The 22,849-nt window shown below is 42.3% G+C and overlaps 1 protein-coding gene across 1 annotated transcript in view; it reads left to right on the top strand.

Moving 5' to 3' along the window:
- The window catches only part of LOC144690033 (ATP-dependent clpX-like chaperone, mitochondrial), a 43,158-nt gene that overhangs the window by 5,766 nt on the left and 14,543 nt on the right, over positions 1-22,849 (top strand). Inside the window, exons 3-6 of the mRNA XM_078557557.1 lie at positions 698-862; positions 4,891-4,979; positions 7,908-8,072; positions 15,211-15,507. Coding sequence (XP_078413683.1) covers positions 698-862; positions 4,891-4,979; positions 7,908-8,072; positions 15,211-15,507 — 716 coding nt within the window. The remainder of the gene's footprint in view (positions 1-697; positions 863-4,890; positions 4,980-7,907; positions 8,073-15,210; positions 15,508-22,849) is intronic.

The raw sequence follows: 22,849 nt of genomic DNA, 5'->3' as shown, positions 1-22,849 counted from the left end.
TCATTCAGTGGTCCTGCTGATTTTGGAGTCAAGGCGTTTAAAGATGGATGAGTTATCTGTTCTGAAGGCAGCAACGCTGGATTGAGTTCTTTTAAAAATCTCTGTCTGGGGCATCTGAATAGTCATACTCGGTATACAGGGTTAAAAACCTGCATGTTGCATGGAGAGAGAGAGAGAAAAAGAGAGAAAGAAGGAGGGAAGGAACCCACTCAGTGTCTTGTTCTTTCAGCATCTCAGTTGCTTGTGTCCTAGCTATTCTGCAGAGAAGCCAGGTGCTTAAACGTTGGATTGTGACATTTTCTCTCCAACTGCCCAGTGACTCAAATATGGTCATGGCCAATATATTCCAGTTGTAACTTGATTAGATCATAGCTGGGAATTCCTCTCTCAGCCAGGGTCCTATTGTCCAAGTGATTATGTTTAATAGTTTGTCTCTATCCAGTCAAGTATTGTTCCTGGTGCAGCTTTGCAGACAGGTTTCAATGTTTTTTGGTATGCAGAAGGTATAGTGATGCAAGTATGTAGCCATCTTTGACTGTGATCCCAAGTCACTGGAATGTGTCTTTAATCTTTTTTAAAAAAATCAGTTAGGAGTTTCTAGCCAGTAAATTCAAAAATCATTTTTCTTGATATCAAGCAGGGTCTCACAACAACATATCTTTATTTCAAAACCAAATGATCTATTTTATTTTCATAGGGAAAACATTGTTGGCCCAGACACTGGCCAAGTGCTTGGATGTACCATTTGCTATCTGTGACTGTACATGTCTAACGCAAGCAGGATATGTTGGTGAAGACATTGAATCGGTCATTGCTAAGCTACTGCAGAATGCAAACTTCAATGTTGCAAAAGCTCAACAAGGTATAACCATTCTTATTTTTGTCAAAAAATTATAATCAAATGAAATGGGTCAGTGAATAAGTATTAGTATTTTTTTTACCATATTTGTTCAAATCTGTCAATACTGTTGTGGATTTGTTGAGGGTAACATCAAGGATAATAGGGTCTTTTATAACAGGAGACGAACACCTTGTCACAAATCATTGAATAACCTGGAGCTCGTTCCTTTCAATGGCCTCCATCATTATATGTGATGATCAGCTGATGGGTGCAAGTTTCGTTTATTGTCGTCATTTTAAACAAAAAATGAGCAGAAGTGTGTCCCAAAGAAGGGTAAAATGGTAAGCATCACAATTGTTCCAACAAAATTGACCTGGAAGGTGATGTATTGTGATGCAGAAGGTGAGTATTTGGTCATATTTAATCTATTGCAATATTAGAAGTTACTTGAATTTATTTTTATAGTTGAAATACAAAATAAGAGATAACAGCATTATGAATCTTCATCCTCTGCTACTGAGCCCCTATAATTATATTGCTGGTAAACTGTCTGTGTTGTAAAATCTTCATCGCAAGATTATTGATTAATATGAATATAATCCATTTAAATGTATGAAGCCATTAAACTTTTAAGATTGCCATTTATAGGTCAATATAGGTCAAAGAAATCATAATCAGTGACACTTGATAGAATCTGAACACCCTTCATTCCTTAAGTATGTTCTTGCATCCTTTCCCTTCTATTGAATTAAATGTCTATGACATAGTAGGGAGAATGGAAAGGCAGAATATTTTTTAAAAGGAAGAGACTAGTAAAAGTTGGTATTCAAAGAGATTTAAGAGTCCTTATGTACAAAGCACAGAAAGTTAACATGCAGGCACAAAACTAAATTAGGAAAGCAAATGGTATATTAGCCTTCATAGTAGGCAAATGTGAGGTCACCCATCATGGACCTAAAAAGTGTAAAACAGGGTACTTTCTGAATAGTAAATAACTAGAAACAGTGGAAGTCCAAAGAAACTTCAGGGTCCAGGTACATAGATCATTAAGACATCATGAACAGATATAGAAATAAAAAGGCTAATAGAATTATGACCTGTGTACCCAGAAAACTAGAATACAAGGGTTTAGAAGTCGTGAGCTATAAAAAGCACTGTTTAGACCATACCTGAAACACTATGAGTAGTCTTATGCACCGCAACTTAAGAAGGATATATTGGCCTTAGAGGGAGTTCAGTGTCGATTTACCAGAACAAGACCTGGTCCTCAAAGGTGAAATGATGAGAGATTACACAAACTAGGATTATACTTCTTGGAATTTTGAAGGAGAAGGGATGATTTAATCAAAGTTTTCTAGATATTAAGCGGAACAATAGGGTAGTTAGATACTATTTCTACTGAAGAGGGCGGGCAACATCTGTAGAGAGATCTCAGCTCCAGGACACCAATCTCAGCTCCAGGACATGACTGTAGGAGTACCTTGGGGTAGTGTGCTCGGCCCAACCATCTTCAGCTGCTTCATCAATGACCTTCCTTCCATCATAAGGTCAGAAGTGGGGATGTTCGCTGATGATTTCACAATATTCAGCACCATTCGCGATACTGAAGCAGTCTATGTCCAAATGCAGCAAGATCTGGACAATATCCAGGCTTGGGCTGACAAGTGGCAAGCAACAAGTAACATTCGCACCACACAAGTGTCAGGCAATGACCATCTCCAACAAGAGAGAATCCAACCACCGTCCCTTGATGTTCAATGGCATTACCATCACTAAATTTTTTAAAAATTCATTCATGGGATGTGGGCGTCATTGGCTGGGCCAGCATTTATTGCCCATCCCTAATTGCACTTGTTCAGAGGGCATTTAAGAGCCAACCACATTGCTGTGGGTCTGGAGTCACATGTAGGCCAGACCAGGTAAGGATGGCAGATTTTCCTCCTTAGAGGACATTAGTGAACCAGATGGGTTTTTACAACAATCAGCAATGGTTACATGGTCATCATTAAACATTTTAATTTACTTTTTTAATTCCAGATTTTTATTGAATTTAAAATCCACCATCTGTCATGGTGGGATTCAAACTTGGGTCCCCAGAGCATTACCCTGAGTCTTTGGATTACTAGTCCAGCGACAATATCACAATGCCATCACCTCACCATTGACCAGAAACTGAACTGGACTAGCCATATAAATACTGTGGTGACAAGAGCAGGTCAGAGGCTAGGAATAATTCACCTCCTGACTCCAAAGCCTGTCCATCATCTACAAGGCACAAGTCAGGAATGTGATGGAATACTCCCCACTTGCCTGGATGAGTGCAGCTCCCACAACACTCAAGAAGCTTGACACCATCCAGGGCAAAGCAGCCCGCTTGATCGGCACCGCATCCACAAACATTCACTCCCTCCACCACTGACGCACAGTAGCAGCAGTGTGTACCATCTATAAGATGCACTGCAGGAATTCACCAAGGCTCTTTTGACAGCACCTTCCAAACCCACGACTGCTACCATCTAGAAGAACAAGGGCAGCAGATAGATGGGAACACCACCACCTGGAAGTTCCCCTCCAAGTCACTCACCATCCTGACTTGGAAATATATCATCGTTCCTTCACTGTCGCTGGGTCAAAATGCTGGAACTCCCTCCCTAACAGAAATTGTAGGTGTACCCACACCACATGGACTGCAGCATTTCAAGAAGGCAGCTCACCACCACCTTCTCAAGGGCAACTAGGGCTGGGCAATTATTGCTGGCCCAGCCAGTGAAGCCCACGTCCCATGAATGAATAAAAAAAAAAAGAAGCAGCGTTTATCTTTCAGGTCAATGGCCCTTCATCAGAACTGAAGAGTCATTGACCTGAAATGTTAAATCTGTTTCTCTCCATAGATGCTGCCTGGTCTGATGAGTATTTACAGCATTTTCTGTTTTTATTCCAGTTTTCCAGCATCTGCAGTCATTTGCTTTTGAACTATTTCCAGTGATTGGAAAGTCAAAGGGCGTAGTCTCAAAATTAAAGCCAGACCTTTCCAGAGTGAAACTAAGAAATACTTCTCCACACAAAGGGTGGTAGAAGTTTGGAATAATCTCTAGTCCCTGAAACCTCCAGGGCAATCCAGGAGGGTTGGCAACCCTACTGCAGTGGTTCCTTTAAGGACTACCAAGTTGGCTGTCAAGTGCCAAAATAAACTAACAGCAGCATCCAGAGCCCTAGTTGTGATCAGTTGCAATCAAATTTTGCAAAGTTGGCATCAAACTGGCATTAGGCTCCTTCTTTGCAAATGCAAAGGGACTAATGTCTGTTTCTGAAGCACGCCCTGGACACATAAGAATATGACGTGCTGTAAACTTCCAGCACAGAATGAGCAAACAATTGCCATATATGAAACCAAAGGCACTGTTCAAATCCACTGTTTGAAATTGACAGCACAGTTTGATCTAATTTCTGATTCCATCCCTCCATAATGTTAGGTGGCCAGGTCACAGAGTGCTGCGAGCATGCTCACAAGCTGGGCGCTAGGTTCATTATGCTCTCAAAAATTAATTAATTTAGGGGACCTGTCCATCATGCAACTGCAGTATCTCTGCAAAGCTCATGTCACTCAGTACATTTGAAACAGGAAATAAGGGGTGGCCCTGAATGTTTTCCACACCTGGTAGTCTCCCCCACAACCTTTATCTCCCCATTTCCCCCTTTTTCATCCTCTCCCCCTCTCTTACCAGGTAAAATGGCAATAATTTCTGTGTAGCTGGCAACCTTCACTGGCTGCTAGTGCTCAAAATTACAGTTCCTGCTCACCTGGAAGGAAGTGTCTCGAGCAACAGTGAAATGTTCAGAAGGACTGACCTTGGACGAATATGTAATGTCAGTTTATATCTGAATATCTGCCTGGGAAGCCAGAACAGCATGGGGCACCATTATTACCTATTAATGGAGGAGCCATGATTAACACATGTTGTTTTGAAGGCTGTGATACGTATATCAGAATGTCATAGCGAGACAGTCCTGTATTTGAACATTTATTCATGTATTTTTTAATCCATAAGGAATTGTGTTTCTTGATGAAGTGGATAAGATTGGAGCGGTTCCAGGAATACACCAGCTTCGTGATGTAGGTGGAGAAGGTGTGCAGCAAGTGAGTGATAGGCCTGATTTCCTTTCTTGGCAGACCTTGGTTTAAAGGGCCCCGTTAGACCCAATTTTGGCTCCGACGAAGTGGGAGTGGGTAGAGTCGGTCCTGCCGACCCTAGACGCAGGTCCTAGGTGACCATGGGGACAGGCAAGTGGGCTGGTTAGAAGGCTGCATAGGTTCTCTGGGACTTTGTCCCAGTTATTTTAGAAAATATCAGGTCATCAAGCCCTCATTCCTCACCCATTCACTCCCATGCCCCCTCATAGCCCCCATTCCACTGCTAGGGCAACTCATGTACCCGCCTACCTCCATGCCCCTTCATAGCCTCCATGACACCTCGATAGCCACTCAGCCAGTATCCATCATGTGCAGGCTTCAGGAGCCTATGGAGATGAAAAATAAACTTCTAATAATCTAATACAGCTATCATTCTTACAGCGAAAGATAGCGAAAAAGCTCCCATTCATGAAACTCATTTAAAGCTTTAAATCTCCTCAAGTGGTTAATCCCCTATAGAAACAAACAGACTTCTACTCAGAACCCAGATCAAAGGCATCTAATTTTTTAATGGCTTCTTTCAACTGTCAGCTAAACTGTCAACTCAGAATCCCTCCCCCCCCACTGAGATAATTGTAGCTTTCAAAACTCAGTCAAGTATTCATAATGACATAATAATAATCCTTAGGGAAATGTCAACAAAGACCTCTACTGAAACTTCATGGCCAGTTGGCAATTTTTTCTAACCAGGTGGCCTGTCAATCAGAGAAGTTAGGCAGAGGGTTTTTTTTTTACTCTCATTGACAGCTTCAGCCTTTTTTTTCATGTTTAAAGAATGGGGCATTTAAAAACTTTAGATCATGACACTTAAACAGACCTTACCTATCCTTCACCTCTATGTCTACTCCATCAATTTGTGACTCCCACATTGTGGATTAAGGCCCTTTTAACAGCCAAAATGGGGTCTGCTTGAACTCAGCACTAAGCTTAAATGGTGCTGTTGAGTTCGCGTTCCCCCAGTGAGTTAGGCCCTGCCTTCTTCCCCGCTGGAAAAATGGAACCTGTCGAAAATGGGGGTGGGACTTCTGCATCCAGGTCTTGTCTGCCCTTTTTAAAGGTCTGGAGATTTCTTTATTCCACAAAAATATGGCCCATAATATCTAATTAAACAGCGGAGAGGCATTTTTTAATAGATGGTGTGGCATTGCTGTAAAAAAATAAAGCTCAGACCATAGGATTTATGAGGCCAGTTAAAAACACTTCAAAACAAATAGCAACTTTTGAGAAATTTCTTTTTCAGAATATTTGCCTAAATATGCGTTTATGCTGCATAGCAGATGTAACTACAACCCAAAGTTTTCAGAGGCATGTCAGTAGGAAACAATATTTTTTGTGATAATTATTATTATGTAACATGTTTACAGCTTAAATTGCACAATTTTTGTTGCTTGCACATTTAAGGAGAGATTTTCCTGAGTTTCCTCCCCAAGTGCATTGAATCACATGCCTTTAAAAGAACCCATGAGATTTCACTTTGTTCATTTAAATACAGGGAAATCTGGGAAGTTTCTTTACTAGTGTACACATTGACCTGCTGAATTTTCTGTTATTCCAGATGATCAAGTATTCCTGGTACAGACCCAGGAATATTTTAAGTGATTTGCTGGTAGATTTCTGTAACTAGAGTAATATCTCATTGAAAACTAAGTAGAATATTACCTGGAACTGACAGTTTGTGCACTGGTTGGTGGATAATGTGGGTCACTAAAGGTTTGGGAAACAAAGCCTGCTAGTTTACACATGAGAAGTGATAATATTGTCTTGGTGCAGAGACACTGGGACCACTCCTCCTTGGATGCTGCACATGTCTATTGTGCTGTGACCTGACCTGGTGCTGTAACATGCAGTCAGCTTCATTGAAATAAATTGTCACCATACCCAGTCCACAGAGTAAGTAGCCTGGGGTTAAGGGGCAACTTATCTGACAGCAGCAGTTCATGAAGGAGCTCTGGTCACTCTTAAAGCTGTCCTGCTCCTAAAGAGGGGGAAAAGATGGCTGCAGCAAGTGAAAACACTAGAATAGCTCCTTGGAAGTGCTGCTAGAAGAGGTCCTACAAAGGAATATGCTCCTTTGAAGTGAAGGGCCATCCTACAGTAAGGACAACACCAGAGCAACCTGATGGAAATTACATAGGCTATTTGGCCTACTGGTCTATACCGTTGTTTATGCTCCATCTAAGCCTCACCCCACCCTACTTGATCTAATCTTATCAGTATATCCTTCTGTTCCTTTCTCCCTCATGTGATTACCTAGATTCCCTTTAAATACACCTATGTTACTCACCTCAACTACTCTTTATGGTAGCAAGTTTCACATTCTAATCCACCTCTGTTAAATAAATTTCTTCTGAATTCCCAATTGGATTTATTAGTGATTATCTCAGATATACAACCCCTATTTTTGGACAACCCACAAGTGGTCATATCTTCTCTATGTCAACCTATCAAGCACCTTCATATTTTTAAAGAGCTCTCTTAAGTCATGTCTCAGCTTTCTCTTTGCTGGAGAAAAGTGCCCCAGGCAGTTCAGTCTTTCATGATAGTTATAACCTCTCAGTTCAGATGCCATTGTTGCAAATCTTTTTTTATCATATGGAGGCCAGAATGGTGTACAGAAATAGCAGAGTCAATGCTGCTTCATTTTGCACCAAACCTGGGACTAGGTAAGAATGAAATCTTCTGATCTCAGGAAAGTTACCAAGGTAAGGACTGCTCAAATTTTATTTCATTCTGTCATTTGGCCTTACAAGGTATCTTAACAACTCTTCAGTTTAAGTGTAGGCTGTGATGTATCACTGGTAATTTGGAAACAGAGGTCTTAAATTTTAAGAAACAACTGTGGGGAACATGACAATAGTACTTAATGTCTTTCAGGGTTTGTTGAAAATCATGGAGGGAACAATAGTAAATGTTCCAGAACGGAGCTCGAGAAGATATCGTATAGATACCATTCCGGTGGACACCACCAACATTCTCTTTGTAGGTTCAGGAGCTTTTAATGGACTGGAAAGAGTAATCAGCAGGAGGAAAAATGAAAAGGTCTGTTCTTAATTCTGTAAATGCAAAACATTCTTTCCAACACTTGTGGTAATTTGTTAGACTGTTCTGAATGGTAGTTCTGCCAGAGTAATTCTCATGGCCTTTATGATGTCTGAAACTGATTATTTCACTGCGTTAAGGTCCACAGTAGAATTTTTCATAGTTCACCAATCTTTAATCAATCTTTGACTTTTTCATATCAAAATTATGTTAAACATCTGGGACAGTAAAATCGACAGCCATTCTTGTGAACTCACCTTTAATTTCATGAATTTGCTCGATTGGCTGGAAACTGGGCCAAGCACCTGCATTGCGCCGAAGGAGACGGTGGATCTCGGCACTTAAATCAATGTAAATGGGTTGGGACTCCAGACCTTGGAACCCTCACACCTTGAGTCTTTTTTGGCACCCCGCATATGATCACTGCAAGTATGTCTGGTGAGAATGCCATCAAATTTCCATGAGAAAAAGATGAGTTATCTAGTGTCCTTGCCCACTTTTCTTCAACATCTTCTTTCTTTTATCTTCCATGTGGCACATGGGGTAACCTATTTCTTCCATTGCATTTACATTTAGCAGAAGGTGCTCTGGGTTGTTTCCATAATGAAGACCCCCTTTTTGTTTTATGTGCCATCATATTAGCCACAGAAGATTATAGATTCCATAGAGTGTCAACACTCTGCCTCAATCAGACACAAGTATTTCACTGGATGTCAGTCCAGTTTTCAAAGACTGGAACCCTTGTTTCCTTTACCGTGGCTTCTTAAATTTACCTCCCATAAAACTGATCCCCTCACAGTTCTTCCACTCTTTGAACTTGTTTCTCTCAGCTCTGAGTGGCACTGCAAGCCTAAGGCCTCCAAATTTGGCTGCTTGCCTGACCTGACATGCTGCCATATTTCTGCAAACCACCCTTAACCCAACCAAAGCTTCTAAACATTTGGATAAAAGCAAAAAAACTGCAGATGATGGAAATCCAAAACAAAAATAAAATTCCTGGAAAAACTCAGCAGGTCTGGCAGCATCTGCGGAGAGGAACACAGTTAACGTTTCAAGTCCGTATGACTCTTCAACAGAACTAAGTAAAAATAGAAAAGAGGTGAAATATAAGCTGGTTTGGGGGAGGGTGGGGTGGGACTTCCCTCAATTTAGTCTACTGCATTCATTGCTCCCAATGCGGTTTCCTCTACATTGGAGAGACCAAACGCAGACTGGGTGACCGCTTTGCAGAACACCTTCGGTCTGTCTGCAAGCATGACCCAGACCTCCCTGTCGCTTGCCATTTCAACACGCCACCCTACTCTCATGCCCACATGTCTGCCCTTGGCCTGCTGCATTGTTCCAGTGAAGCTCAACGCAAACTGGAGGAACAGCACCTCATTTTCTAAGTAGGCACTTTACAGCCTTCCGGACTGAATATTGAGTTCAACAATTTTAGATCATGAACTCTCTCCTCCATCTCCACCCCCTTTCCGATCCCCCCCCCCCCCCTTTTTTTTCCAATAATTTATATAGATTTTTCTTTTCCCACCTATTTCCATTATTTTTAAATGTATTTCCATCCATTGTTTCATCTCTACCTTTTAGCCTATTTTGATCCATTCCCTTCACCCCACCCCACCCCTACTAGGGCTATCTATACCTTGCTTGTTCTGCTTCCTACCCTTAATTAGCACATTCCTTAGATAATATCACCACCTTCAACACCTCTTTGTCCTTTTGTCTATGACATCTTTTGGCTATCTCCACCTATCACTGGCCCTCTATCCAGCTTTACCTGTCCCACCCTCCCCCCCTTAAACCCGCTTATATTTCACCTCTTTTCTATTTTTACTTAGTTCTGTTGAAGGGTCATACAGACTCGAAACATTAACCGTGTTCCTCTCCGCAGATGCTGCCAGACCTGCTGAGTTTTTCCAGGTATTTTTATTTTTGTTTCTTCTAAACATTTGTCATCCAGCTTATTGCTACTTTCCTGCTGGTTTCCCAGCACTGAGTCAGGAACTGGCTCTTGGTTCATTCAGGTGCATGATGCTCTTTGCTGTATATTAGGCTTGTCTCCTGACCTGACAATGCTATACACTGCTCCTGATTCCTGACTTGGGAACTCACCATAGTCCAATTTCCCGACGTTGATGCAGGAACTGGTATTTGTTGTAATATGAGTTCTTTTGATGTCTCCATGATGAGATCTTGAGACTTGTATAGTTAAATATGAACCCTTAATTGTTAACCTTTAATTATTTACAAATCCCAGGTTACTGCCATGCATGGTGCTGTTACCTCCATGCAGGCTGGTTCCAGAGCATTCTGTCTAGACTGTTCTCTCTCAGTCTATTACTATGTGACTTTACATATCACACCGTGAGCCATGCTATTCTTCAGTTCCACATTAATCCTTGCTCTGCCGAGCACCTTTCCAATACAATGGCATGCAGGCACATACAACATCATACAACATCGTCCGTTCTTCTCGAAAGAACATTTTCCTTTCCAACCTAATGTAAGTATTTGTGATATAATTGTTACTTGCTATCCCTGCTCCCCCATCCCAAGTCTCTGACTTTATAAATTTAGACGGTCTGGAGGTTCGATAGTTCTTCCACATCTCAGTTAGTCACATTTAGAGGAATGGTAGTAATACTCTCTGTTTCTGGTATTTGGCTATCTTCATTTGATTTGCTTTTTGCACTCCTTCGTGTTACGTTCCTCTTTATTAACAACTCATTTGATTTTTTTGGAAACTATGGGTTTGTCTTGTTCCTTCCGAAGGGAACGTGCATTCTGTTCATTCCCAGAGCGGACTCCAATTTTCTTTTCCCGTGGTGTCTGCCATGTTCTTGCTGGACCTTGACATTTCACAAATGGAACCTTTATTTCCATTTGTTTTGCAATTTCAGCCAAACACTTGTTTCTTGTTTTATTTTCAAATCATTTTGCAAGATTATGAATCTTTTAATTCAGCTCAGCTTTTTCTTCTCCTAGTGCCTTGTGCTTCAGTGTCAAATTTACATTTTCCGGCCTCCTTTCTGCCTTTTCTTTTTCTGTCTACAACAGGACTTTGTCCTTGTCCTTCATTTTGGTTTCACTGTTAGCCAGGTCTATCTCCGATGAAGTGTTAACTTGTTTCCATTCTGTAATTGTGCTACTCATGGCTTCATTATCCGCTCACAGCTTGGAAAGTTCTACACTTTTTCCTCTCAATGCCTCCTTTTTCATTCAACTGCTTTTTCAGCTCTTCAGTCTGTTTCTTGTAGCTTTTGGCTTACTCCTGGAATGTTGAACATTGTTGAGTCTTCTCTGCCAACTGGTTCTTCAGTTTGTTCAGAGTGATGTTACATTCATTTTGCCTCTCTTCATAATTTTCCAGAAGAATAAACTTAGTTCTGAAGGGTTCTTGTAACATGTAAAGGTCTTTAAATACGTTTTCCTTTTCTTTGCAAAGCTTGCTTGTTTCATCTTGAGCTTTCCTGTAATGTAATAGAATCCATTTGAGTTTCTTCTGCCATGCTTTCATTCTACTGTTCAAGACAGTCTTCATTTTTTCATGTTGCTGAATGGTTGCGCATTCCTTTTGCATTTGATCTTGAAGGATGATCAACTGCTCTTTCAACTGTTTATTTTCTTGTTGACCTCTTGCCAACTCACTCTGAGCTTCAGTGCGTCATTTCATTGCTACTGATAGTTCCAATGCAGCTTTTTCTGAAGCAATATGCAACATTCTCTGAAGCTCCTCATGTCTCTCCATGGCTACATATTGATTCTTCAAGGAGTCTTTCAGGGGTGCCTTTTCTGCCTGCTTTGATTTGCCAACTGTGGAATTAAGGGTTGTTATTTCCTCTTGATGCCTTTGTGTCGTCTCTAAAATTTGTTTGTTCAGATCTTGAACAGCTTGGTTCATTGAAGACTTCAATTTATTGTGCATTTTCAAAGGTATTACTCAACTTGAATCTTGCACTTCAAATCTTCCAGTTTAGCTCTGGTGTGAACATTTTCCTGTAGTACAGCTTCATTTACTTTTTGCATGTTTTGCTTATTTGGAGTTACCTCAGGTAGCTTTCCTTCATTCACAGCCATCTGCTCACTCTGCACTTCCATCTGTCTCCTTCACCCTGGGGTCTTTTGGCTCCCTATCTCTGGGGTTTTCTGTCACCCTGTTTCTCTAGGGTCCTTTGTTGCCCTCCCTCTGGGTCTTTTGCTGCCCTCTCTCTGGGGTCTCTTGTCTCCTCCAGCGTTTTATTGGGGTGTGTTTGACCTTCTTCTAGCGCCTGCACTCTCCACAACTTGGAGTTTAAAATATCTGCCAAAGCCTTGTAATATCTCACCAAATGTTGCCAAGTATTGATCTATACATTGGCTGTGGAGTACTTCACCAGCAAATGAATCAAAGACAAACAAAAACTGATCAACTTGTACTTCTTCTGATTCCTTATTCTTGTAGTTCTTCTGTAAACTAAAAACTGTCCTCTCCAAGACCCCCACTCTTGTGTCTGTTTTAGCCCTTTCCATAGCAAAAATGTATCTGGTTCTTCTAATTTGCTGCTCATGGCCATTTTTTTTTCTTGTAGCTATCGCTTTAAATTTTTCTACTCCTTTTTTCACTTGGGCTGTCTGAAGCTGTGGGCTTTCTGTGCTGTGAGTTTCCCATTTTTGGGTTTTGCAGGCTCTCCGGTGATTGTGACTACTTTTGTTTCTGAACTTCTAAACTTTCAAGGTAGGAGTATTGCTTTTCTCTGCGATTCTCTCTTTTTCTTCAGATCCTCTTCTTTAGATTTTGGCAGGCTCATGATCTGATTGGGGCCTGGTTTTTTATTAACTTAAAGCAACAGCACTTTGTTCTTAAAATCTGCAGGCCTCTATTTTTTAAAACTCTGCAGGATCTGCTTAAACTTTTGACTCTGCCAGCTGATTTTTACAGGTTTTTAAAAAAAAACCTTTGTTTTTTGCTTGCAGCTCTCTTTCAGCTGCCCTCTGGATGCTGAGACCTTGGGACTGCCACCTATTAGAAAATGTAAGTACAGCTACTTTTTTTGTATTTTTGCTCACCAAGTCATGAACAGTGTCACTCAGGTTCTTGCAATTTTCTGTAATGGACCTACGCTCACTCTGGTGGATTCCTCACTTCGAAGTCTGTAGTGAAGCTTCTTCAGCTTTTTCTTCATGTCTTCTTCTTAGATGCATATCTCTCTGGTAAGGCTTCAGTTGCTCATAGTTTTTCATACCTTGAGATGCTGTTCTGGGTTCATTCGTTTAGCTGCCACCTTTTATATCACTGCAGATCTCTATGTCTGATTATGGTACTATCTCTGATGTGATATCTTGTGGAAGAAACCAACTCTGCCAACTATGTTGTACTATGCTGATAGCGCCGATATCCCACCGCTGCCAACCATGTTGTAATAAGGATTATTTTGATGTCTCAATGATGAGACCTTGAGACTTGTATATTTAAACATGAACTCCTTATTGTTAACCTTTAACTATTTACAGATCCCAGGTTACTCTCATGCATGGTGCTATTGCCATCATGTTAGCTGGTTCTAGAGTGTTCTTTCCAGACTGATCTCTCTTAGTCTATTATCATGTGACTCTATACATCATACCGTGGACAGTGCTATTCTCCAGTCCCACATTAACCCTTGCTCTCCTGAGCACCTTTACATTATAATGGCATGCAGGCACACACAACATCATATAACAATATTAAGTTCCTTTAAGCGTTTGCTACACTTTGATTTATCTTTCCTGCCTTATGAAAGATAATAAAAACACAGTAAGCACTTCAAAGAATTAAAACCAATATTACATGACAACTGGAAATTTTGGCATTAAGGTTATTCTTAAGGTGGGGGAAGGTTGACAGCATAGTTTTCACAGCACTGAGTGGGAAACTGCCATTTAGTTGATTCTAGTTTGAGTACGTTTTTTTTATTTACTAAGGTGTTGTATAAATGCATCAAGCACTTTAATCAACTGATAAGCTTTCACAACCCAGCCCATGCTACTCCTGCATCCCTGATCATCTCACAATAGTACCTGAAGTCAAAACCCCTTTCCAGCACAGCAACTCCATCAGAACCCCCTCTCACCATTACCAGTCACTCAAGGTACTGGGTTGAATTATACAAAGCGCTGGATTCCAGAAGTCTGCTTAGGGGAACATTGGCTGCCCTGCAGCCATTTAATGACCAATGGTTGTTAATACGGTGGAGGTGGGATTTCCACCCCACAGGAACAGGAAATCCCAGTCTCTGACCAAGTGACCCCTACTTCCCATTACTCCCAGAACCACTCATCCTAATGCCAACCTGGCCATTCCTTAAGTGCTCTCCAGCACTCCAGGACAGATGCATGCAGCCTTAGGTCAGGATTTGGTTATGTGCCTAGGAGTCTTTTGAGTGTGAAACTATCATGCCCTGGCAAGGGGCGGGTGGAAGGCTGGGGTTTTGGATGGCTATGGGGAGAGGGCAACCTTTGGGGGGGGTGGGTGGAGGTAAAACCATGGGGGCCCTCCAATGGTCCCAGGGGGCCCCTTAAGAAGGGAACACTCCCCAACCATTCTGCCACCAACCCACGCAAGGAAACCTGCCAGGCTGGCCGCTTGGAATGGGGTGAGGCATTACCATGAAGAAAGCAATGGAACTATAGGCTCCCCGTGCTTGCTGGATATTCAAATAAGGCTCAAGACTTGAACATATTCGGTTGAGCTCGTATAGTGACTCATTTGCATTTGCTAGAAGCAACATACATTCATATGCAGGGACCCATTCGCTGCAAACAAAAGAAATATGTTCAAGCCTTGTGCCTTCTTTGAACTACCTGAAAGCATGGGAAGCATATAGTTCCCCATTGCTTTCTCCATGGTAATGCCTCAGCCAATCAGAGTGGACTTGCCAACCAATCAGCATTCCCTTTTTCTCCTATACGATAAATTGTTGTGATCATTGGAAATTTGGCATTCTTGGGTTTGTCCAGATGAGTGCAAGATGAAAAGCTTTGGCAACAAGTCTCTCTTTTCTGCAATATTACTGTTAATACTTTTCTCACAATTTAAACTGTGAACTATTTGAATTTCATTTGTGCAATAAAGCTCTGAAAAGCAAATGGAAAGTAAAATAATCTATGTTTCCTCACTCAGTACTTAGGATTTGGTGCAATGTCGAGCCTGGGCACTGGGCGTCGAGCTATAGCAGCAGCTGGCCTGGCTAGTTCCTCTGGAGTGAATACCCATGAAGAGTCCCAAGAGAAAGACAAGTTGCTTTGTAGTGTGGAGGCTAGGGACCTGATAGAATATGGAATGATTCCGGAATTTGTAGGAAGATTTCCTGTGGTTCTCGCACTACATAGTTTAAATGAGGACATGTTAGTTCGTATTTTGACAGAGCCACAAAATTCAATAATAACTCAGTACAAGATGCTGTTTGATATGGATAAGGTATGCAGAAAATAAAAACAGAAGTCTGGATCTATATAGCTGCACAGGATAAAAAAAGTTCAATGGCCTAATTCTATCTGTATAGTTAGCAGTAAAAGAACAACACACAATTGACCACCATGGCGCAAACCATCGTCTCACCAGATAGAAGTCTGCCACAAAAAAAGAAGTGTCAGCGTTGATTTAAAGCAGAAATGTGTGTTCCCCGAATTATGGGACATACAGAATCATAGAATCTTTTAAAATTTATGTGGGGCTGTGAGCGTCGCTGGCTAGGCCATCATCCCTAAATGCTCTTGACCAGGTTACACCATAGAAGGTGTTTATTCAGCTTGTTGTGTCTGTGCTAACCCTCTGAAGGAGCAATTCACCGAATGTCACTGCCCTGCCTTTTACATGAAATCCTGCAAATTTTTCTTTTTAAGATAATGATCCATTTCCCTTTTGAAAGCCTCAATTGACCCTGCCTGCACTACACCCTCAGGCAGTGCATTCCAGATCCTAACCACATGTTGCGTGAAAAAGTTTTTCCTCAGATGGAATTTTATAGCCCCTCCCACCACCGAGATTTTCCAGTCCTGCCAAAGTTGATGGACTTATGAACGGATCATCATATTTTCCGGCCCCGCGCCCCCCTCCCATGACAGAGCCATAAAATTCCACCCCTCATTTCACCATTGCTTCTTTTGTCAATTACCTTAAATCTCTGCCCTCTGGTTCTCGATCCTTCCATCAGTGGGAACAGTTTTTCCCTATCTACTCTGTCCAGGCCCCTCATGATTTTGAATACCCCTATCAAATCTCCTCTCAAACTTCTCGAAGAACAGTCCCAACTTCCCCAATCTTTCTATGTAACTGAATGGAACCATTCTAATGAATCCTATCTGCATCCTGTCTAATGCCTTCACGTCCTTCCTGTGCCCAGAACTGGACACAATACTCCAGCTGAGGCTGAACCTGTGGTTTATACAGGTTTAAGTAACGTCCTTGATTTTGTACTCTATGCTCCTATTTATAATGCCCAGGGTGTTGTGTGCTTTATTAACTGCTCTCTCAACCTGCCTTGCCATCTTCAATGATATGTGCACATATATACCCAGGTCCCTTTGCTGCTCCACCCCTTTAGAATAACACACTTTATTTTATACCGTCTCTCTGCAATTTTCCTACCAAAATGAATCACTTCACGCTTTTCTGCATTAAATTTCAACTGCCATTTGCCTGCCCAATCCATCAATCTGTCAATGGCCTTTTGAAGTTCTACACTATCTTCCTCATGATTCACAATGCTTCCAGGTTTCGTATCATCTGCAAATTTTGAAATTCTAGTCTATTCACCAAGGTCTAGGCCATTAATATATATTTATATATATTGGGAAGAGCAGTGGTCCTTGCACTGATCCCTGGGGAACACCATTATAAACCTTACTCCAGTTCGAAAAATAAACATTCACCACCACACTTCGTTTCCTGTCACTCAGCCAATTTCGTATCCATGTTGCTACTGTTCTTTTTAGTCCATGATCTCTAACATTGCTCACAAGACCGTTGTGCAGCACTTTATCAAATGCCTTTTGAAAGATCATGTACACTACATGAACAACAGTATCCTCATCAACCCTCTCTTGCCCCATCACAAAACTCAATAAAGTTAGTTAAGCATAGTTTTCCCTTAGCAAATTCCTGTTGGCTTTCCTGAATTAACCTGCATTTACCCAAGTGACATTAATTTTGTCCCGAATTATTGGGCTGGATTTTCCACTCCCCCACTGGCGTGTTTGAAGGCAGGGGGCTCGTAAAATGCATACATGGCCTACCCCACCACTGACCCACCCACTGCCAACCTCTCTCAAATTGGACAGGACACGGTGGAGGTTTTGGGTGGCCCATCTGACCTTGGGCCTATTAAGGCCCTTAAGTGGTCAAGTAATGGCCACTTAAGGGCCTCATCCCATCCCTGCCAGTAATTTATCCATGGAAGGGGGCACCCCAAGTCATGAGGGAAGCCCAGCAGCTTTAGCTACGCTGGCTGCTGTTGGGGAAATGAGTCGGTGGGGTGGGGTGGGGTTGGGGGGTGGGGGGGGTGCGGCGGTGGGGAGGGAGTGGGGGAACCTCCTTTGCAGATCCCCTGTACTCATTGGAGTACCTCCCAAGGTCATACTCCCCCCTTTACCCTCCCTGCTGGCCTCTCATACCCAGCCCCCAACCCCTCGTCCCCCTCACCAGGGTTTGCCAGTCTTGCCCCGGCAATACCCTGGACTCACCTTGAAGCCCGGTTCCATTGCAGCACACTTCTCTCTGGGACTGCCTGTAGTCCCAGTAGTGGCCACCACTCGAGCCTAGTGCTGCTGGGACTACAGAGATGTTGGCCATCTGATAGGCCAGAAGTTCTCTAAGGCAGGTCTTCCTCCCAAGATTGGGGTGGATGTCTCATCTTAAGCCAATCAATATAAATTCAGGGGGCAGAATATTGCCATTGGCGTGTGGGGGAGGGCCTGACACGCTGACGGGTGAAATGATGCACAATGATGTCGGGCGTGTGTCCCAACGTCATCGTGCGTCATTTCGATATTTCATTTGGCGGGTACGCCAAACTGTCAACGGTCTATTAAGGCCATTAAAAAAGTAATTTAACTTATTAACAATGCTGCCTATCCAACCTTAAGGTTGGGGGGCAGGCGAAGAGCCCAAGCAGCCTTAGCGTTTTTCAGGAAACCTCATCCATGGGCGGGTTGAGATTTCCTGAAGTTTTTATAAAATAAATAAATAAATTTTCTTAGCTTTACAAACATGTCCCAGCTCATGTGACACTGTCACATGAGGGGACATGTTTAAATAAACTTTTACTTTATTTATTGAAAAGTTTTGTGACCCATTCAATCTCCCTGAGGCAGCTCCGTGCCTCAGGGAGATTGCTGCGCTCTTTTGCATGCATGCATGAAAGAACACAGGTCCCCGACTCTCCCTCCTCCCCCATGCCCGCACAGGTAGTGCTGAACACTACCGGTCACGTATTACGCTGGGCGGGCCTTAATTGGTTTGCCCACGTAAAATGGCGGCGCGCAGTCGATCGCGGGCGGTGATCGGCTCCGCGCCTGCTCCCACCCAGTCCGCCCGCCATAGGAAAAACTCTCCCCAGGGTTCTTTAGTGCAGCCTTGGCAAATGGAGTGCAGCTGACCTAACTGAGTGAAGACTTGGAGTTTGGTGAGAGGGGAGTTTTAAGTGTTAATTTTGTTCCTAAATTTTGCTCTTAAAATCTAGTCTGTAATTAGCAGTAACTGGAAAGTACAGTATAAGCAGGCTAAGTTCTTTCTTCCTTGCAGTTTAGACAGGGTAAACTCACTCTTAGCTGTAGGAGCTGAGTAGTTAATTAGCTAACTGGTTGAATCTGGATACTGTAGCCCCAGTTCAGTTTACTTTAAATTCAGGGTTCTATAGGGCAGTCTTGACAAATGGAGTGCAGCTGACTAACTGAGTGAAGACTTGGAGTCTGGTGTGAGGGGAATTGGGGGAACGGGCGTGTTTGTTTCCTTTGTCTATCTTTCTCATTCCATAGAAATTGGTTCTTGCTCTACAACAGGGAAAGGAACTAGCTGTTTGGTGAGTATCTAGCAAGTGGTTAAATTCTATTCTATTCCTGAGGTTTACAACAGTACACAAATTGGTGGTAAAGTTTACAAAAGATATAAGAAAGCAACATAAATAAGTGATTACTATAATTAATTATTTAAAACACATTAAGGATGGCAGGACAGATGATGTGTCAAAGCTGTAGGAAGTGGGAGCTCCTGGATAAGATTGTGATCCAGGATATAAAAAATCTGCAGTAAGTGTTTGTGACATGAGGAACTTCGGCTCAGAGTCATTGAGCTGGAGGCTGAGCTGCAGACTCTGCAACACATCAGGGAGGGGAAAGTTACCTGGATGCTTTATACCAGGAGGCAGTCACACCACTTTGGATAGGGTCTTCTGATTTGGTCAGTGGCCAGAGACAGGAGGGTGTGACTGTGAATGAGGCAAGTAAGGGGATCCAGAGGTCAGGAGTGCAGGAGTGTGAGCTTCTGCCATTGTTCAATAGGTTTGAGGTTCTCTCAGCTTGTTTGGATGAGAGCGGAGGCTGCAGGGTGGATGAGAAAACTGACCATAGCACCATGGTACAGGAGGCATCTAAGTGGGGGAGCAAAAAGGAAAGTAGTGGTAGTAGGGGACAGTATAGTGAGAGGGATTAGCACTGTTCTCTGTAGCAAAGAGCGAGAGTCCAGATGGCTTTGTTGCCTGCCCAGTGCCAGGGTTCAGGATATCTGCTCAAGGCTGGATAGGAACCTGCAGTGGTAACATATTGGCATGGATAGAAGATTGGCTAGCTAACAGGAAGCAGAGAGTTGGCATAAATGGGTCTTTTTCTGGTTGGCAGAATGTGACGAGTGGTGTGAATCAGGGGTCAGTGCTGGGGCTTCAACTTTTTACAGTCTATTTAAATGATTTGGTTGAAGGGACTGAAGGAATGGCAGCTAAATTTGCTGACAACACAAAGATAGGGAAGTAAATTGTGGAAAGGACGTAAGGAGGCTACAAAGTGACATAGATCGGTTAAGTGTGTTGGCAAAGATCTAGTAAATGGAGTATAATGTGGGCAAATGTGAAATCGTTCATTTTGGCAGGAAGAATAAAAAAGCTTATTATCTAAATGGTGAGAGATTGCAGAGCTCTGAGTTTCAGAGGGATCTGGGTGTCCTAGTGCATGAATCACAAAAGGTTCTTGTGCAGGTACAGCAGGTAGTTAGGAAATCTAATAGAATATTATCATTTATTGTGGGGGAATTCATTACAAAAGTAGGGAGGTTGTGATTCAGTTGTACAGGGCATTGGTGAGACCACATCTAGAGTACCATGTATAGTACTGGTCTCCTTATTTAAAGAAAGATGTAAATGCGGTAGAAGCAGTTCAGAGAAGGTTTACTAGACTAACACCAGGAATGGGCGGGCTGTCTTATGAGGAAAGGCTGGATGGGTTAGGCTTATATTTGCTGGAGTTTAGATAAGTAAGAGGCGACTTAATTGAAGCTTTTAAGATCCTGAGGGATCTTGACAGGGTGGATGTGGAGAAGATGTTCCCTCTTGTGGGAGAATCTAGAACTAGAGGTCACTGTTTAAAAATAAGAGGTCACTCATTTAAGACAGAGATGAGGAGAATTTTTTTTTCTCTCAGAGGGATGTGAGTCTTTGGAACTGTCCTCCTCAAAAGGTGGTGAAAGCAGAGTCTTTGAATATTTTTAAGGCAGAGTTAGATAAATTCTTGATTAACAAGGGGGTGAAAGGTTATTGGGGATAGGCAGGGATGTGGGGTTGAGATTTACATTCAGTTCAGCCATGATCTTATTGAATGGCAGAGCAGGCTTGAGGGGCCGAATGGCTTACTCCTGCTCCTAATTCGCATGTTCATATGTTAAGTAACATTGCTCCCAATGTTTAAGGGCAGCCAGCAGTATTGTGGCAGACGTCCTCCTCTGACTTTTTAAGGGGCCACGCTGCCCCATAATATCCAGCCCATCAGTTCTAGAAACCTCCCTATCACAGAGATTAAACTGTCTGGCCTGCAGTTGCTGGGCTTATATTCACACCCCTTTTTGAACAAAGGTGTAATATTTGTAATTCTCTAGTCCTCTGGCACAACCCCTGAGTGTCAGGAAGATTGGAAAATTATGGCCAGACCTCCGCAATTTCCACCCATACTTCCTTCAGTATCTCATCTGATCCTACTGTCTTATCCACTCTAAGTACAGACAGCCTATCCAATACCTCCTCCTGATCAATTTTAAACCCTTCAACTGTCTGAATGAACTACCTCTTCTTTCACCATGACCTTGGCAGCCTTTTTTCCTTGGTAAAGCCAAAAGCAAAATATCGATTTAATACCTCAGCCATGCTCCCTGCTTCCTTGCATAAATCCCCTTTTTGGTTCCTAATCAGCCCACTCTCCTCTTACCACCCTTTTACTAATTTTATGCCTATAGAATACTTTTGGATTTCCTTTTATGTCAGCTTAGTGTCTTTTCATACTCTCTTTTTGCTTCTTTTCTTTGCTTTCTCAATTCCCCTCTGAACCTTCTATATTTGGCCTGTTTCTCAATTGTATTATCCACCTGACATCTCTTAAGCACACTTTTCCTTCTTCATCTTATTCTCTATCTCCTTCATCATCCATGGAGCTCTGGATATTTTTGTTCTACTTTTGCACTTTATGGGAATCTACCTTGAATTATCTCTTCTTTAAAGGCAACCCATTGTCCAGTTACAGTTTTTGCTGCTAATCTTTTGATTCCAATCTATCTGGGCCAGATCCATTCTTACCCCATTGACATTGGCTTTCCCCCAGTTAATTATTCTTACTTTGGATTGCTCTTTGACCTTTCCCATAGCCAACCCCTAAATCTTATGATACAATAATCAATGTCCCAAAATGTTCCCCTATTGACACTTGACCCATTTGGCCCACCTCATAACCAAGAACCAGGTGTAGCAAAGCCTCTTTTCTTGTTGGACTGGAAACATGCAACTGTTGGAAATTCTCCTGAACACAATCTAGGAAATCTTGACCCTCTTTGCCCTTTACTACTATCCCAGCCAATATTTGGACAATTAAAGTCCCCCATTCTAACGACTCTCTAGTTATTGCACTTCTCAGTAATTTCCTGGCAAATTTGTTCCTTTACAACTTTCCCACTAGTTGGTGGCCTATAGACTACACCAAACAATGTAATTGCACCATTTTTGTTCCATAACTCTAAACAAGTAGATTCTGTCCTTAACTCCTCTGGGGCATCCTCTCTCTCCAGCACTGCAATGTTCTCCTTAATCAATACTGCCACCCCTTCCTTTCCTATCTATCCTGAACACTTCGTATCCAGGAATATTTAATACCAAGTCCTGCCTTTCTTTGAGGTAGGTCTCTGTTTCTGCCAACATCATTTTCCAATGTGGCTATCTGTGTCTGCAACTTATTGATCTTACCACACTCTGCATGTTCACATACATGCACAGTAACCCTAATTTAGACTTTATTACTTTCCCTCTTATGCTGAACCCACCTAACATCCTACTATTTCCTATCTGTTTCTCCCCTTTATCCACAGCACATACGACTCCTTCAAAGAACTCCAATGCTGACTTTGTACCTTTCCCTCATTAGTATTACCTCCTAGTTCCCACACTCTTGCCAAGTTAGCTTAAACCCTCCCCAACAGCACTAGCAAATTGCCCTGCAAGAAAATTGGTCCCAGCTCATGTAACTTGGTTACAATCTTCTGTGCTACTGAGTTTCCCATTCATGTATCACTGTGC

This window comes from Cetorhinus maximus, chromosome 2 (genome assembly GCF_964194155.1).
Source record: "Cetorhinus maximus chromosome 2, sCetMax3.hap1.1, whole genome shotgun sequence".
NCBI lineage: Eukaryota > Metazoa > Chordata > Chondrichthyes > Lamniformes > Cetorhinidae > Cetorhinus > Cetorhinus maximus.
Note: the sequence above shows the minus strand (reverse complement) of the source record. Positions and strands in the feature narration are given on the sequence as shown.